This window comes from Mytilus californianus, unplaced genomic scaffold (assembly GCF_021869535.1).
Source record: "Mytilus californianus isolate M0D057914Y unplaced genomic scaffold, xbMytCali1.0.p SCAF_6, whole genome shotgun sequence".
Classification (NCBI taxonomy): Eukaryota; Metazoa; Mollusca; class Bivalvia; order Mytilida; family Mytilidae; genus Mytilus; species Mytilus californianus.
The window spans coordinates 109,709,742-109,728,315 of record NW_026262712.1 but is presented as its reverse complement, the minus strand read 5'-3'; the positions used below and the strand labels follow the sequence as shown (position 1 = coordinate 109,728,315).

The window sequence follows — 18,574 nt, the reverse complement described above, 5'->3', positions numbered from 1 at the left end:
GAAAACATAAACTCATAGGACAGGATTTTAAGGGCAGAGGGGAGGAGATAAAGTGCAGATGAGAGCTGTCCTCTTTTTTTTGGGCTAGCTAGGACACCGATATGTATCTACTCTTGATAGTTAAATTCCAAATTTTGCTCAGTTACCACATTTAAAATTTGAAAATTTGACTCATTTTAAGTGGATAAATATTGTAATCAACGGGGTGGGGTGGTAGAATATATATGTTAACCACACATAGATTAAATTGGTGCGTCTGAATACCCACCAAATGTATTCAGAATATTATCATCTGATTATTTTGTATTAAATTGTTAGAGAAAAAGTGTCAAATCACTTCCACATGGGTATAGATGCAAACAATGTGTTTCTATCTTTTATGGCCTGTGTTAGAGAAAACTGTCCATCCAAAACAAATCATATATTTTGCAGGTCTGGTTCAGTGTTAATTATATCATGACATTTATTGAAAGAAATGGATTGGTCCAGCAAATATGACCAGTATGGAAGCCCTGTTTCCAATGTCCACTGCATATTCATATATCTTAACTGTCCAAGGACAATTCCATCGTATTTTGTGTTGTTTAAAAAAAAATATTATCAATATCCTACAAGAAATGAAGGTGTGAAAATGCTTACTATGCAATTTTCCATATAATTTTATTTCCAACTGACTTAATACCCTTAAAACAGCCAATTGTTTTTTTCATTAACCTACCAAAAACCTGAGTTGTCGTAGATTAAATCCTTCTGTACTGTTTATATGATCTACAAGTCTTCCTGGAGTTGCTATTATAATGTCTGCCAAACTCTCTGAACCCCATGATCTTTTAAAAGAAAAATACACATGTTAATTTTTTTTCTAATGAAAGTACTGAAAAGAAATTCATTTCAAGTAAACAGTCATAATCTAGTCTGCCGTTGTCCTATGTCATATCTTTATTTTTTTTGGTATTTGGAAAAATTGGTGTTGATGGCAGATCTTTGATAATTTCTGTTAAATATATTCACAACTACATTTAGAGTTTGAACAATGGATTATTCATTGTATTGTGTAGAAAATGTATGATGCCCTCTACTTTTATTTTGATTACCTGTGTCGTTAGGGTAGCTGTCTCATTGACTTACAGCACACATCTCCTTTTATTCATATTTTTTATACCCTGTCTGTGTGTTGTGGATCTTATCTTATTGTGTATGAGTTTCATAAAATTTTGACAAGGAAAACTTAAGTTGGCATGCAGAAAAAAAATTGCAATTTTCAAAGTTAGAAAGGGGCATAACTCTAGAACTGCCCAAATTCGAACTCTGTCTGCAAGGTTTGGTGCTTAGCATTGTGTACAAGTTTCGTAAAGAAAGAAGTTTGCATGAGGCAAACTTAAGTTGGAGTGTAGAAAAACAAAAATGGGATGGACAGAATGACAGAAAGATGGATGGATGGAAGGTCAAGGGTAACACTTAATGCCCCTTTGCCTACGGCTGGGGCATAAAAATCATTATTCTTATACAGGTAAAAGGATGATATACATCTACTTTTTTTATCTATAACATGACATTAAATAGACCTAGAAAAATTGCCATACAACTGCATGTGCTTGAATGTCTATTTATATTAATAGTTATATCTCGTTAAATGAGTCAGCATTTTTCGGAGGTCATCTTGATGGATAATTAGATGGTGTCTAGTCTAAAATATACACAAAATGCTGATAAATTATGAGGAGTCCATGCATTGTTAATTTTTTTCTTTTGGACTTTTTGTAATTTGAATATACAATTTAGTACGTCATATATCAATTAAGACAAATATGAGAATTCAGGTCAAATCAGTGAACATGAATTTGACAGCTAATGCCCATTTTAAGGTGTTTAACCAAAAATGACAACAAATTGTGTTAAGTAGGCATGACAATTTAGGGTAGGTAGGGAGGAAGGAAACAGAAACCTTCATTGGCCCATAATTTTCAAATACAGCAAATATTAGATACATATACAAGGTGATAAGCTTGTTATAATGTGATTTAATCATTATAAACACTGCTGTGTACTAGACCAACAGACTGAGCTGGATTTGTAACATTCTAGCTCATAATAATGGGTAACAGCATGACATGTTGCCCTACCCAGATACATTTTTCAGACCATTTTTTTCTCTTACTGCTAAATGCAACATGCCTGACAAAATAGAGTAAATCCCAATTGAAGTCAATTGTTTGAGACCATTGGGTTGTGACACTGTATGTATTGATATGTTTAAGAATTGTAGTACCAGACATAAGAAAATACATTGTTATTAGGGATGTCAACTCGGTGAACAATTTCTAATCGAGTACTCGTTGGTTTTATCGAGCGATACTCGAGTACTCGCTCGGGAATATCTACAACACGAAAGCACAAAATGACGTATTTTACATTCTGTGGTATGTTGTTCAATGGACGAAAAAAAACATCTACATAAGTATCTGGTAGAAAGAATTAAAGAACCTTAGTGAGCGCGCTCACATACCCCACGTCCTCACATTGTCATTGGAGAAATAAAATATGTGTAAGAAAAAAAAATTGAATCATAATTTCCTGTCAATATGCACATCTACATAGTATGTCCTTATTATCTACAAAGTTTCATGAATTTATGTTGTGTGGTTTCAGAGGAGTTGCGATGAAAAACTGTTGCAGAAGACATTGAAGCAAATAAGTTCAAAGGGGCGTAACTCCTAGAAAAAATATTGAAACATAATTTCCTGTCGATATGCACATCTACATAGTATGACCTTATTATCTACAAAGTTTCATGAAATTCTGTTGTGTGGTTTCAGAGGAGTTGTGATGACAAACTGTTGCAGTAGTACATTGAAGCAAATAAGTTCAAAGGGGTGCAACTCCTAGAAAAAAAATTGAACCGTAATTTCCTGTCGATATGCACATCTACATAGTATGTCCTTATTATCTAAAAAGGTTTCATGAAATTCTGTTGTGTGGTATCAGAGGAGTTGCAATGACAAACTGTTGCAGTAGTACATTAAAGTAAATAAGTTCAAAGGGGCGTAACTCCTAGAAAAATAAATTGAACCGTAATTTCCTGTCGATATGCACATCTACATAGTATGTCCTTATTATCTAAAAAGGTTTAATGAAATTCTGTTGTGTGGTTTCAGAGGAGTTGTGATGACAAACTGTTGCAGTAGTACATTGAAGCAAATAAGTTCAAAGGGGTGTAACTCCTAGAAAAAAAATTGAACCGTAATTTCCTGTCGATATGCACATCTACATAGTATGTCCTTATTATCTAAAAAGGTTTCATGAAATTCTGTTGTGTGGTATCAGAGGAGTTGCGATGACAAACTGTTGCAGTAGTACATTAAAGTAAATAAGTTCAAAGGGGCGTAACTCCTAGAAAAAAAATTGAACCGTAATTTCCTGTCGATATGCACATCTACATAGTATGTCCTTATTATCTAAAAAGGTTTCATGAAATTCTGTTGGGTGGTATCAGAGGAGTTGTGATGCAAACTGTTGCATAGTACATTGAAGCAAATAAGTTCAAAGGGGCGTAACTCCTAGAAAAAAAATTGAACCGTAATTTCCTGTCGATATGCACATCTACATAGTATGTCCTTATCATCTAAAAAGGTTTCATGAAATTCTGTTGTGTGGTATCAGAGGAGTTGCTATGACAAACTGTTGCAGTAGTACATTAAAGTTAATAAGTTCAAAGGGGCGTAACTCCTAGAAAAAAATTTGAATTGCAATTTCCTGTCGATATGCACAACTACATAGTATGTCCTTATTATCTAAAAAGGTTTCGTGAAATTCTGTTGTGTGGTTTGAGAGGAGTTGCGATGACAAGAAACAGGACTGACGGACGGACAGACGGACGGACAGGTCAAAAACATTATACCCTCTGCAACTCGTTGCGTGGGGTATAATTACACACCATAATTAATAGCTCATTACCTACAAGTACTAATTATGTAAAAAGAAATAATCTAATCATTATAATTTAATGAACACCTATTTAAAAATTATAACAAGGAAAAACTTTATCAAACAACTGTTTGGTAATCGTTAAGAAAACACATTCAATGTTTACAAAGGCGTAAGAATTAGACGTTTAACTATTCAATGAGGGTCACCAGAGGATGCAACAAATTTATTTCATTTGAAAACATTTTCTTGTCGACTATTATTGGGGAAAGTCGTTTTTGCAACTTTGTAAATTACAGTCTTGCAGACGAAAATATTTGCTCTGATGGTACCGATGTGACGGAATGGCTAAGACGTCATGTTTACTTTAAAGTGTTAGCCTAGCTATACCCCATGTTTTTTCGGCGGCATTTTAAATGACAATTTAGCGCAAGCATTCGAAACATAATGTATTATATTTACTAGTATGATTAATCAGTGATGCCTATTTAATTTTCTGAAAAAGGTCCTCAAGAAAATTAATTTTGTATAAAGTAAAAAGCAATATTCTAACAGGAAACTGATTAGTTGAGTATCGTTTTGGTACTACCGAGCGATACTCGAATACTCAAGTACTCGTTGACATCCCTAATTGTTATGCAATTAAATTACCTTTTCTTTACAAGAGTTTGTTGCTCTTGATGAAATTGTTTCTGTCCTACCAGCAACACTACCTGTAACACAAATTACTTATAATAAACAGCAGTGTAATTCATACTTAAGTTTAAGTTTATCAAACCATTCATACTGAATTTTGCAGAAAGATATGTACAACCATGGATTTTTTTCATGGTGAATTTTCCATAAAAATATGTTAAACCATGGATTTTGTTTTCAACAAAATTGAGAATCAATTTTATGGCTTTCTACTGACTCTATAGATGTGTGTTTATCAAACTGCCTAGTAAATTTGTTCACATATAAAACATCTGGCACCTTAAATGTTCTAAACAAAAATTTGAACCTAAAATAAACTGACATGCAAATGATGTTTTGCAGATTTACAAATGCATTTCAAACAGGACACATTAAAAAGGGAGATAGTTAGCTCCTATCAAGCCAAGATAAATGAAAAAGTGCTGAAAAATATTAAAAGTCATTTGTATATATAAAAGATATATCATGTATATACTAATATTATGAGAGAGAAAATTTACTGCAGTTTCTATGGAATGGAACATGATATATTCTCTTTATCCACATTTTGTTTTTATCTAATTTACCATGTCTTAAATACCATTATTCAATCAATCAAAGTTTTGTGTTTTAAATTCATCTGTGTGGTAAAGTTTTAAAAATGTTGACACCACTCTTATTTTGGTCTATTTTAAAGGGTTTTGTACAATATTTTGACAGTCAGCATAGTTTGCTTAATCAGTTAGTTGAGTTAGACTCCATTGTCATAACATATCCATTCAAAACACTATGTAGCATGCATAGTTTGGTTGAGAAATACAGAAATGTATCATATGACTAACTGTATTGTTAGGTAGATGTAACTTTTCAGCACAATTTATCAAAGTGTCACATATTTATTATTTATTCTCTGATTGGTTAAGTTCCTAAATGTTAGTTTTCATTGGATTGAAGTTACATATAAATGTGTGTTCATTTTAATGTAATTGCATTCTTCTTCCGCACATTTACAAACAGTCTGAACCTTGAGTTTTTTTACCTTTAACTGTGTATTTTCACTATAAGCTTTGAAGACTTTATACACCTGTACTGCTAAATCTCTAACAGGTAAAACTGCAAGAGCTCGTACTTGACAAGTAACTCTTGTCTTTAGTGCCTAAAATAAATAAACTTAAATAGTATTAATGGATATTGACATCAAACAAAAATATATAAAATAACTGATTTTTTTAATTGAATAAGTAAATCAACAAATTGTTGACAAGCTGCAGAATTTCATAAACAAAAGGATGGTGACTTGTCATTGGTACTCTTTGTTGATGTCCTTGTTTGTTTTTATTGTTGATTGCAGATATTTAGTTTGATAATAACTTTTTATAGAGCCTGACATTAGGTTAGACACTTGTCCATAATTGAAGCTATATACAGTAATCCCCCTTGTAGGAAAAAAACTGTTTGTCACTTGTTGAAAACATCTAGTGAAACTCCAGCAATTTCAAATTGTGTGTGATCTTTTGTGGTATTTTCATGGAAAATTCAGTTTCCATCATCAATTAGAAGTTGAAAATGCTAGTATAAAAGGATTCTAGAACACCTAAAATGAGTCAAAACACAATGAAAGCAATTGGAAAAGTTGTGTTTGACATAAACTGGAAATGGGAATAGCATATGTAAATTGCAAAAAAAAACAGTGAGAGTGGTCAGAAAATTCATACTGAACAGATCACTATTAAAAGAATATGACTTTGAAAGAAAAACAGGTATGTCCTCTAGTAAAATACTGTTACATATATTCACCACATTAAGTTTTGAAGGACCCTTAAACAAAATATATGTAGGTGTTTAGCACAATAATATGATCCCTTGTCTATCCCTGTTTACTATTAATGTTATGAGACTTTTACCTGTATAATTGGCAATACAAAAGCCAGTGTTTTACCACTGCCAGTTGGTGCAGAGACACAAATATCACTTGGTCTAAACCCTCCGTTACCGTGTAGAAACCCCATCTTCACTGATTCTAACATCATTGGTATAACTTGTATCTGGACTGAAGATAAATGAACATTTTATAACAAACTGCTTTATGACAGAAAAACTTCCAATGTATATCATATACAATAAACTTTGATCATGTTTTTTATGAACATTATGCAATTTATTCCATAAAACAAATAACCATTTGACTTCTTGCAATTTTAATAAACATTTCAAAAGAAAGGGGAATAATTCATTTCCTTTACTACAACAATTCCAGGAAAGACCATTTGGGCAAAATATTTGTGTTCTAAGAACATTTTTCCTTTTTTTTTTACTTCTGCCCCCTCTCTTTAAATGTCTGAATATTCTGGATATGACACTGTAGACTTAAATATAAATATATGCTAATAAAAATAAAATTCAACAGAATAATAGTTACAACAAACACTGATAATACCCTACTTGCTATTTCCATACTGAATGCTTAATCTGAGATTATAGACAAATTCTCCTTGTCACGTGTATGTTTACCTCTAGATTTTGCAAAAACAATTTTTGTTTTAAAGTACATTGTACTCTATATCTTTTAGAAAAAGAAGATAACGTAATTTTTTTTTTACCATCAATCAATAGTAATCTTTATTTTGTCTAACTTAACAATAAAAACAATAAACGTCTACAGGTTTTAAAAAACATGTTCCCAAACCTTATTTATCGTAAATACTTCTAATATTCACTACTCTGAAAGTAAAATTAAAACCAATGTTCACAGACTATCATACATGTACAATGTCATTAGGCCACACATTTTTATAGTCATTTAAAAACTCCATTTACAGAATTACATAAAATTCAAAATGCAGGTTACCAGGGAAAAATTGTGTTATTCCATTTTTCTGTAAAGAGTCCCTCAAATCTTGATCTAAAGTAGACATAGATGATACTGGCAATGTCTTGGTTTTGAGGTCAGATGTGATAATACTAGGATCTGCTAACCATTCTGGCAAAACTCTTTTAACCTTAAATAAAAATACAAAATAACATTGTAAAGGATTTATATTGACTAAGACTTTTTTTGATGAGGAGGATTGTAAGAATGAATAAAGGCTCTGTTGTTTAAAAGTTTACAGAGGAAGAATGAGGAGGATAAAGGCTCTGTTGTTTAAAAGTTTACAGAGGAAGAATGAGGAGGATAAAGGCTCTGTTGTTTAAAAGTTTACAGAGGAAGAATGACGAGGATAAAGGCTCTGTTGTTTAAAAGTTTACAGAGGAAGAATGAGGAGGATAAAGGCTCTGTTGTTTAAAAGTTTACAGAGGAAGAATGAGGAGGATAAAGGCTCTGTTGTTTAAAAGCTTACAGAGAAAGAATGAGGAGGATAAAGGCTCTGTTGTTTAAAAGTTTACAGAGGAAGAATGAGGAGGATTGTAAGAATGAATAAAGGCTCTGTTGTTTAAAAGTTTACAGAGGAAGAATGAGGAGGATAAAGGCTCTGTTGTTTAAAAGTTTACAGAGGAAGAATGAGGAGGATAAAGGCTCTGTTGTTTAAAAGTTTACAGAGGAAGAATGAGGAGGATTGTAAGAATGAATAAAGGCTCTGTTGTTTAAAAGTTTACAAAGGAAGAATGAGGATAAAGGCTCTGTTGTTTAAAGGTTTACAGAGGAAGAATGAGGAGGATAAAGGCTCTGTTGTTTAAAAGTTTACAGAGGAAGAATGAGGAGGATTGTAAGAATGAATAAAGGCTCTGTGGTTTAAAAGTTTACAGAGGAAGAATGACGAGGATAAAGGCTCTGTTGTTTAAAAGTTTACAGAGGAAGAATGAGGAGGATAAAGGCTCTGTTGTTTAAAAGTTTACAGAGGAAGAATGAGGAGGATAAAGGCTCTGTTGTTTAAAAGCTTACAGAGGAAGAATGAGGAGGATAAAGGCTCTGTTGTTTAAAAGTTTACAGAGGAAGAATGAGGAGGATTGTAAGAATGAATAAAGGCTCTGTGGTTTAAAAGTTTACAGAGGAAGAATGAGGAGGATAAAGGCTCTGTTGTTTAAAAGTTTACAGAGGAAGAATGAGGAGGATAAAGGCTCTGTTGTTTAAAAGTTTACAGAGGAAGAATGAGGAGGATTGTAAGAATGAATAAAGGCTCTGTTGTTTAAAAGTTTACAAAGGAAGAATGAGGAGGATAAAGGCTCTGTTGTTTAAAGGTTTACAAAGAAGAATGAGGAGGATAAAGGCTCTGTTGTTTAAAAGTTTACAGAGGAAGAATGAGGAGGATTGTAAGAATGAATAAAGGCTCTGTGGTTTAAAAGTTTACAGAGGAAGAATGAGGAGGATAAAGGCTCTGTTGTTTAAAAGTTTACAGAGGAAGAATGAGGAGGATAAAGGCTCTGTTGTTTAAAAGTTTACAGAGGAAGAATGAGGAGGATTGTAAGAATGAATAAAGGCTCTGTGGTTTAAAAGTTTACAGAGGAAGAATGAGGAGGATAAAGGCTCTGTTGTTTAAAAGTTTACAGAGGAAGAATGAGGAGGATAAAGGCTCTGTTGTTTAAAAGTTTGCAGGGGAAGAATGAGGAGGATAAAGGCTCTGTTGTTTAAAAGTTTGCAGGGGAAGAATGATAAGGACCATTATATATTTGATGCCTTAAATTGCAAGACTTTTAAATTTGTATTCATTCCTATTGATAATAATTGAAAAAGATGATGTAATCTTGACCCTTTAGTGGATAAATATCACTTGTGATGTCATAAACATGTTTAAATGGACACATTTAACCTTAAACAGTCATACTACACGTGGTTGCTTGGACAAACTAGAAATGATATACCGCCCAACCAAAAAAGAATTTACCCATTGTTAACATCTTTGAAAAAGACATCTTGTAGCAAAATATCTTGTTTGGAAAGGCTTTAGCTAATATCTAACAGATTAATGTCTTATAAACATCTGAAGGCTAACATTTAAATAGCTTTTGATACTTTTTTATTTTCTAATTCAAGGAACCAAAAAGATGACCTTTTCAAGTCCATAACTTTGAATATGTTCAAAGGACAAACTTGAACTTGAATACTTTTAGCAGTAAATCTGATACTTGAATATCATTAAAAGCAGGCTTAATGGTGTGCGCGCCATTTCAAAATTTTCTTTGTGTAACTTTATTATGAAAAAAAAAAACAAGGACTTTTTAGTAACACTTTACTACCGGGGTAAATGATAATAACCTGTTTGTGGCCTTTCCCTTTAACTTCGCCAATCACAGTAAAACCTCCTACATCATTAGGAGCACCACCATCTACAGTCTTTTCAGTAAAGGTGTCTTCGTCAATCCTCTCAGTAACACTTTCGTCAATCTCATCAGATTCATCATGGCCAGTTCCCTCCCCATCTGATGTTATATTTGATTGGACTTTAATTTTCTTATTTGGAGTCCTAAGTTCATTTTTATCTTCTGATAATGATAAATTTTCTAAGCCTTTTTCCTCTAGGTCAAATGTCTTTTCCTTTGTTTCTGTCTTTATTTTCTTTGTCAAAATATCTTCTCTTGTTTCATTGTGAGTTTTATTTTTAGAACTTTTCCTGATGGAAACCCCAAGGGTTTGTTTGGGACTAGATGATTCATGTTCTACTCCTTCTGATTTTCTCTTTTGACCTTTGCCTAACCTTGGGGTTTTGTTTTCATCCTCAAGTAATCTCTGCTGTAAGCAATCTAATTGTTCTGAATCTTCAGTTCCTGACTTGTCAGATATATGTTCTTCTTTTATTTTATTTTTCACTGCTTTTTTATTTGTGGCATCAGATACGAAGTGTTTTTTATTGGGTGTTGATTTCTGAATTTTTCGTTTTTCAGCATCCTTTTTTATTTTCTCTAGTATTTGTTTGGCTGATGTTCCCCTAGATTCTTCAGTAATAACATCATCATCCTCATCACCACCAATATATCTGTGAATGTGTAAAATAAAGTTAAATAACTTATAATGTATCATTAAGATCGAATTGGCAAGGGTTTAGTGTGTTCAATAGCAATTTATCAATTTCTTAATAATTTAATCAAAAGCAAGTACTTCACTTTAATATGAGGTTCAATAATCAAAGAAAACCATATTTACTGAAAAAAAAATGTGCATGTTTTCTAATAGATCAAAAAATATTCCATTCCTGGGGAATATATATTGTAAATTACATTTGTCCAATAAATTACCCACACCTTTATTTTACCATGACAAAATAAATATAAAAAATAATTTCTTTATCTTCACTTTTATGACAGAACAACAATTATTTATATTTATAGAATAACTAATCGAAGAATTCAAATAGAGAAAAATATTCAACGAGTGACCGAACAACACATTAATTCACGAATGCGCGTAGCGCATGAGTTAATTATCAGTGTTGTTCGGTCACGAGTTGAATATTTTTCGATATTTAAATTCTTTGATTAGTTATTCTTTTTATTACATTGGCAAATGGCTTTTTTAATGAAATTAATGTAGAAAATGTAAGGAACTATATGTTTTTCCTACGCATTCACAATTTGTTTTGATCCGACGTTATCGACGTCTTGACAACGCCTATTGTTGTATGACGTCAGAGAGTGAAATAACCACGTTTATTTCACATGTGAAATTATCGGTTTTTATTTGACTGGGAAATCAATGTAATTCATTGCTACCAATGTAATAAATGTATATATACAAAAACATAGTATGTAATAAAAACTGAAATTTAAGTTATTTTTTCTGGAATTTACGTGACGACTTTTACATATTTTTATGATTGATCAGCACTGATTTTCGAACTCATCCAAGACATTGCTGATATAAACCTACAACATAAGTTTTATAAAATAAATCTGGCAAGAATTGTACAAGACCAGACGGACGCCCGGTATTTCTATGTCCCCAGCAACGTGTTGTGCAGGGGACAAAAAGAGGTGGCACCAACATGGTCAAATTTGATCTGGAACCTTGGGGGATTTTGTGTGGGACCTTGCAACCAGGCATCTCATTTAAAAGGACATATGACCTTTAAAATTTTCAAAACGGACTTTCTTAAATTTGCTTTAAAGTGACCTGAGGTATGTACAGCATAGTGCCTTTATAATTGAGTCAACTTTTTTAATGGCACTGGGTGATGATTTTCATTGACCGATTTTAAAGAACGTTATTATTGGTGTTGCATAATGTAAAAGCAGTAAAATATGTTGAAAGGGGGATTACTCAAACCTATCCTTTAAAATTCAGTTTTTTATACCAAAGCGCAATTTAGCCATTATTGATATCAACGAAAATGGTGAAACACAGGAAAGAATTGTCAGACAACACCAAAAAGGCCATCATAAGTTTGAATGAAAGTGGTCATTGAGCAAGCAGTGTTGTGAAAAGCTATGGTTTAAGTAAATCCACAATTTCCAGGCTTTTGAAGCGTGGGCGGATGTGTGGCAATACAGAAAATGTGCCACGAAGCGGAATGAGGAAAACTGTCACCAAACTGGCAGAAAACACTTTGTCAAGGATTGTGAAGAGTCTCGTTATTCTTCTCAAAGGATATTACAAATGAATTTAACACTTGTACACCAGCAAAAGTATCCAGACGAACTGTCCAACGAAAATTACATGCATAAGAGTACACTAGAAGATCTCTATGGAAGAAAATTGGCATTAGGGTTGTAAATCAAAAGAAAAAAGTTGGTTGGTGCAGAAGTTAACTTCATTGGACTGTTAACTAACAGTGTAAAAAGTAATATTTATGAGATTATGATGGTTATCAAACCTGAGGGTACACTTAAAGTTTGGAGGAAGTCAAATGAAATTTGGAGACCGGAATGTTTAGGATATATTGCACAGCTACATTGTTGTACCATCGAGCAATTTTAAAATTATGGTGTTGGGATGTCTCACATAATATGGAGTTGGTACATTAGCTATGATAAATGGTTATATGAATTCTGACAAGTATATAGAAACACTTGAAAATAATTTATGGCAAGTTGTAACCAAACATTTTAGCAATGAACCTTATCTATTTCAAGTTATAATGAACCCTGTCATCAGTCAAGGGTTGTAGAAGAATGGAAAAGGCAAAATCAAACACCACAACTGACATGGCCTGCACAATCTCCAGACCTAAGCCCAATATTTACCTATTATGTCTGTTGGTTTTGTTCACACATTGTTGTCAATATAATGGAATTTTATGTGACTGCCATACAAGTGAGAGGTTTAGCTAGCTATAAAACCAGGTTTAATCCACCATTTTCTACATCCATTGTTATCCATTCATGTGTTTGAGCTTTTGATTTTGCCATTTGATTAGGGACTTTCCCTTTTGAATTTTCCTCAGAGTTCGGTATTTTTGTTATTTTACTTTTTTCAAATATATCTGGCTTCTGATGAAGAATAAAATAAAAAATTGACTTTTTTTAATTTGTAAAGTTGAAGACCTTAAGTCTGAATTATTGTGTGCCTGGTTAGAAATGCCATTATCTTATATTCAGAGACTATATTCAAGCCTTCCACTTAGCTGCAGACAATTTATAGGTTAGAAGGGTGGCATAACAAAATATTAAAAGTATAAAACCTTTATTGTGAGGTTAGTTTTTATTCAAAAGATCATTTAACATTTAGTTCTTTTTTGGCGTCCATTAAAAAAGTTGACTCATTTATGGCACTATGCTGTAATTTTAATAAAATGCTCCGCTGGGGCACAGCTTGATACGACCGCAGAGGTCGAACCCTGAACAGTTGGGGCAAGTATGGACACAACATTCAAGCTTGATACAGCACTGAATTTGGATTGTAATTAAATATTTGACACAGCATAGGTTTCTGACACAGAATGAATATGGTCTAAGAACTTAAAATTTTTTAATTTACCTATTCAAACCATATCATTATTATTTGCTTTTATATTTAAATCAGAAATAACCAATTTAAAATGGAAAATTTTAAAGAAAAAAAAGGAAAAAAAAATTCCCCCCCCAAATTTTTTGAACCCCCTTATGATTCATCACCCCCAAACTCAATCTCAGCCTTCCCTGTGCGGTATTGTACCTTGCAGTACAATTTCAGAGAGATCCATACACTTGAACACAAGTTATTGTCTGGAAACTAGAAAAATGCTTGTTTTTTGGCCCCTTTTTGGCCCCAAATTCCTAAACGTTTAGGGCAAATACCCCCAAACTCAAACCCAGCTTTCCCTTTGTGATATTGAACCTTGAAGTACAATTTCATAAAGATCCATACACTTACACACAAGTTATTGTCCTGAAACTAGGAAAATGCTTGTTTTTTTGCCCCTTTATGGCCCTTTATTCCTAAAATTTTGATGGAATTACCCCCAAAGTCAATCCCAGCCTTCCCTTTGTGGTATGGTACCTTGCAGTACAATTTCAGAGAGATCCATACACTTGAACACAAGTTATTGTCTGGAAACTAGAAAAATGCTTATTTTTTGCCTCTTTTTGGCCCCTTATTCCTTAACATTTTGGGCAATTACCCCCAAACTCAATTCTAGCTTTCCCTTTGTGATATGGAACCTTGTAGTACAATTTCATAAAGATCCATACACTTACACACAAGTTATTGTCATGAAACTAGAAAAATGCTTGTTTTTTGCCCCTTTTTGGCCCCTAATTCCCAAAATTTAGAGGCAAATACCCACAAAATCAATCCCAGCATTCCCTTTGTGATATGGAACCTTGTGGTACAATGTCATTGAGATCCATACACTAACACACAAGCTATGTCTGGAAGTTACAAAAATGCTTATTTTTAGCCCCTAATTCCTTAACTGTTGGTACCATAACCCCCAAAATCAATCCCCACCTTCCTTTTGTGGTATTGAACCTTATGGTAAAATTTCATAGAGATCCATTCACTTAAACTAAAGTTAGAGTGCAAAAACCAATGTGTCTTCGGACGACGACAACGCCAACGTCAATCCAATATTTGACCGCAAAAAATTTTTTTGCAGTCGTATAAAAAGTGACATGGTGACCATGGTGACCTGAGGTACATTAATTTTGAAAAGTTACCTTGTGACCTAAGAGTTTTCATGATGATAAGAGTATTTTGATTTATAATGGTAATAACATAAATTATGATACGTAAGCTACATTTAACTCATTATTGTAATTATGCTCTGATATTAAAGTTCTAATGCATGTTTTCAATTTAGTATGTTTAATTGGTTAGTCTTGGTATTGTAGAATTTATAATTATTCTGTATATCTGTTCATTTTCTTATGCTTATGAAATATAAATTAAATGTAACTTCTTATTTCAACGCCCTTATATACAAATACACAAAAATTATTTCTAAGGTCAATCATGTCCATCTACATGTTTATTTTAACATGATTAAGGTCATGAAGGTAAACATAGACAAAAGTGCATTTAAAAATTAATTTTTGGTGTACTTTAATATATCTCTTATGCATACTAACAATAAGTAACATTATTATAAAAACACAACTTAAATTTCAGCTTTCATTTGACAATTGTCAATGCTCTGTAATTATTTTTTTCCAAAGGCATAGATGATAAACATGTAAATTGTTCTAAAATGATGGAACAAAGTGATAAGCAACAAGTGTTTAGATAAAAGACCACCATTTTATCGGGAAAACATCTTATTTGCCATTGATGTAAAATATATTATTAATATATGTACAAGAGGCTGTCAGAGTGACAGCAAACCGGATTTCCTGCAGAGGTCGAACCTTGAACAGTTGAGCAAGTATGGAGTAGGACACTACATTTAAGCTTAAAACAGCTCTGAATTTGGATTGTGATTGAATATTTGACTAAGCATAGGTTTGTGACACAAAATGAATGTGGTCAAAGAACTGAAAAATTTGAAATTGGACATTTACCTATTATGGTCCAATATCCAAAATCTAAGTACATTGTTAGAATCAGCATATCAAACAACCCCAAGAATTCAATTTTTGATGAAATCAAACAAAAGTTTAATTTAGGACCCTTTGGACCTCAATGTGGACCAATTTGATAAAGGAGCCCTAAATCCAAAATCTCTGAATACGTGGTTAGATTCAGCATTTCAAAGAACCCCATAAATTCAATTTTTGTTGAAATCAAACAAAAAAAAAGTTTAATTTTTTACCCTGATTTGGACCAACTTGAAAACTGGGCCCAAAAATCCAATATTTAAATACAGGTTTAGATTCAGCATTTGAAAGAACCCTATATATATTTAATTTATGTTGAAATGAAACAGTTTAATTTTATCCATATATATATACTTATTAATTTTCTGTTCAAAGGGAAATAACTCAAACTGAATAAATGATATACAAATAGTTCTCTAAAATTAGATATGATTTAACCACTAAAAAATAGTTCTCTAAAATTAGATATGATGTTATATCTATTTTCAAATTATAATCAATAAATTTAGATATGATTTAACCACTAAAACATTGTAAGAATCAGCATATCAAAGAACCCCAAGAATTAAATTTTTGATGAAATTAAACAAAATTTTAATTTCGGACCCTTTGGACCTCAATGTGGTATTATCTAATTAATAATGAAAATAAATACAGGTTTAGATATAGCATTTCAAAGAACCCTATATATATTCAATTTATGTAGAAATCAAACACAGTTTAATTAACACCCCGATTGGACCAACTTGAAAACTGGGCCCAAAATCAGAAATCTAAATACATGTGTATTAATAGAATATAAGCTTAGTTTTTAAAGGAGTTCACTTCATCAAAAAAAATATATATATATATAGCATTCAGAAAATTAGTTTATACAGAATAACAAACAAACCTACCACAAAGTTCTTCAAACAATTTACCAAAGAAAAGAAAAAAAATCCAAAATGTCATTTATCATTAATACAATGTCTTTTAAAAATCTATAAAACTTATCTGTAAGTGTAATCAAACTTTACATATATAATTAACCATTTCTGTTCAAAGGGAAATAACTCAATCACATAATAAGTACCACTTTTGGACTGGAAAGGGCTATAACTCAAAAACAAGAAAAGCTAAAATCGTGAACTTGACTTTCATTTAGTCACAGGAAACAACATATCTAAATTTGAAAAAATTTGGTCAAAGCATTTTCATGTTAATGAACGGACACTGTTTGGCAGCCGCCCGCCATACATCCCCAAATCAATAACCGAATTTTCCTTCGAAAATCTGGTTAAAAATTGTAGCATGTAGACAGAATATAGGTTAACTCAAATGAATGCCAACTCGTACCATTGCAAACTGGTGCCACCACTAAATCTAACCTACTTATTTAAATGCCCCAAATTGATATGGAATTGTGTTAAATGTTGAACTTTTATTTTTAAATATAACTGAATAAATCAAACGTCTTTGAGCGAGCATCTTATAAATTGAATAAAATGATTGGAAAGTCATCAGACCAAATTGTAGCTGATTGTTCCATAACCAGGGATTATAGTTAACCAAAGAGTATGTAAGTATTTTTTTTTTTTGCTAATTTTATTTTACAAGAAATAGAACAAGTTGAAACTCTTTTATGGCTTGTCTAACATTGTTTTTAATTTTATTACACCAATCAAAATTTAAAAGTTTGATTGAATAAAAAAGTTTATTAATCAATTATATCACAGTGTCAGCTCAAAAAAAGATTATTAAAGACATTAATATCACATAATTAATTAATTCTATGGATACTAATTTAGATCAATCCATAAATAAATTCATTAATCTTGAAGAGAATATCAAATTTATAGCCTTTAACTTTAGGTTTCTTTTAAAACACTATCAGTGTATATACATGTAGAGATATACACAAAATTTTCCTTTTTCCTAAACAATCCATATTAAAACATCTCTCATTTTGTCTATTAAAATCTAACCTTAATGTAGAACAAACACTAACATAACCCTAAAGTACAGGGATCAACTTCTTATAAAGTAATTGAAGGACAAAAGTATATTCATATATTCTAAAGACAATGCATAAACTAAAGCAGTAGGGATATTGGCAACTTTTATGTATAGTATGATTTTCCATTGATTTCTCTTTGTATTCTTTATGGTATCCCATTTTACATATTATACTGTGGATTCATTTATTTTTGTGGAACCAATTTTCATGGATATTTTATTTCATGGTTTTGCCAAAGTCCACAAACAACCTTACAGAAAATGTGCCATTCTTTGGAACATTTAAATTTGTGGTTCACCTGTACCAATGAAATCCACGAAAATTGGTATCCAACAAATAATAATGAATCCACAGTATCTGCTTTATATAATATTTTTGTTGCATCTTATAAAATTACGCTACATGTATTTCTTGCGCCCACCAGAAGGATTGACCATAAAACATATGAAGTAGATTAGACTTTGCAGTGCTATGAGTTGACTTTTGATGTTACAAGTTTATAAGGATAGAGTTGACTTTCTTCCATGCCATGCCTGTAGATCTATAAGAGGAGGGGGTGGACAGCTTTTGAGGGAGGTGGGAGAGAAAAGATTCTAAAAGTGGGAGGTGAGAAGTAGGGGGTGGGAGGTGGGAGAAGGGTACCCACCCCCTCATAGAGCTCTACATTGTGCATCTTTCAAAATATATAAGATTTTTTACAATTTTAGAATTATTCCCATCCAACACTCGAAACAGGTATTGTAACTATAAAAAGATAACAGGTGGTCAGCATGAAAGGGGTAAATGATTATAGGACTTGTGTAGTTGTAGAGTATGATACCACTGTCCACACAAATCCTTGATAATTCTTAAACAAATTGAAAATATTTGAAGAACCATATTTCATTTCGATTTTCGTATAGAAAATGTCACTGTATAAAATGAAGCAAAATACAATGGCACTTGGAGTTTGGGGGAATGACTTTCGGCTTTCAGTAAGTATACCTATTGATATGGAATAAGGACATGCTTTTACAAAATGTAAACAAATTCACGTGTTTTACACAGGGCTCTCATTTCCAGTGAGGCATTCTGGATGATTTCCCACCAATCAAAATT

The 18,574-nt window shown here is 32.2% G+C and overlaps 1 protein-coding gene across 1 annotated transcript in view; it reads right to left on the bottom strand.

Moving 5' to 3' along the window:
* Positions 1-18,559, bottom strand: part of LOC127704849 (ATP-dependent RNA helicase DDX51-like) — a 34,457-nt gene extending 15,898 nt beyond the window's left edge. Inside the window, exons 1-7 of the mRNA XM_052209074.1 lie at positions 18,461-18,559; positions 9,791-10,508; positions 7,448-7,598; positions 6,504-6,649; positions 5,639-5,755; positions 4,576-4,637; positions 719-827 (exon numbers count right to left, since the gene is read on the bottom strand). Of these exons, the coding sequence (XP_052065034.1) occupies positions 719-827; positions 4,576-4,637; positions 5,639-5,755; positions 6,504-6,649; positions 7,448-7,598; positions 9,791-10,508; positions 18,461-18,483 (1,326 nt within the window). The 5' untranslated portion in view covers positions 18,484-18,559. The remainder of the gene's footprint in view (positions 1-718; positions 828-4,575; positions 4,638-5,638; positions 5,756-6,503; positions 6,650-7,447; positions 7,599-9,790; positions 10,509-18,460) is intronic.
* Between the last annotated feature and the right edge of the window lie 15 nt (positions 18,560-18,574).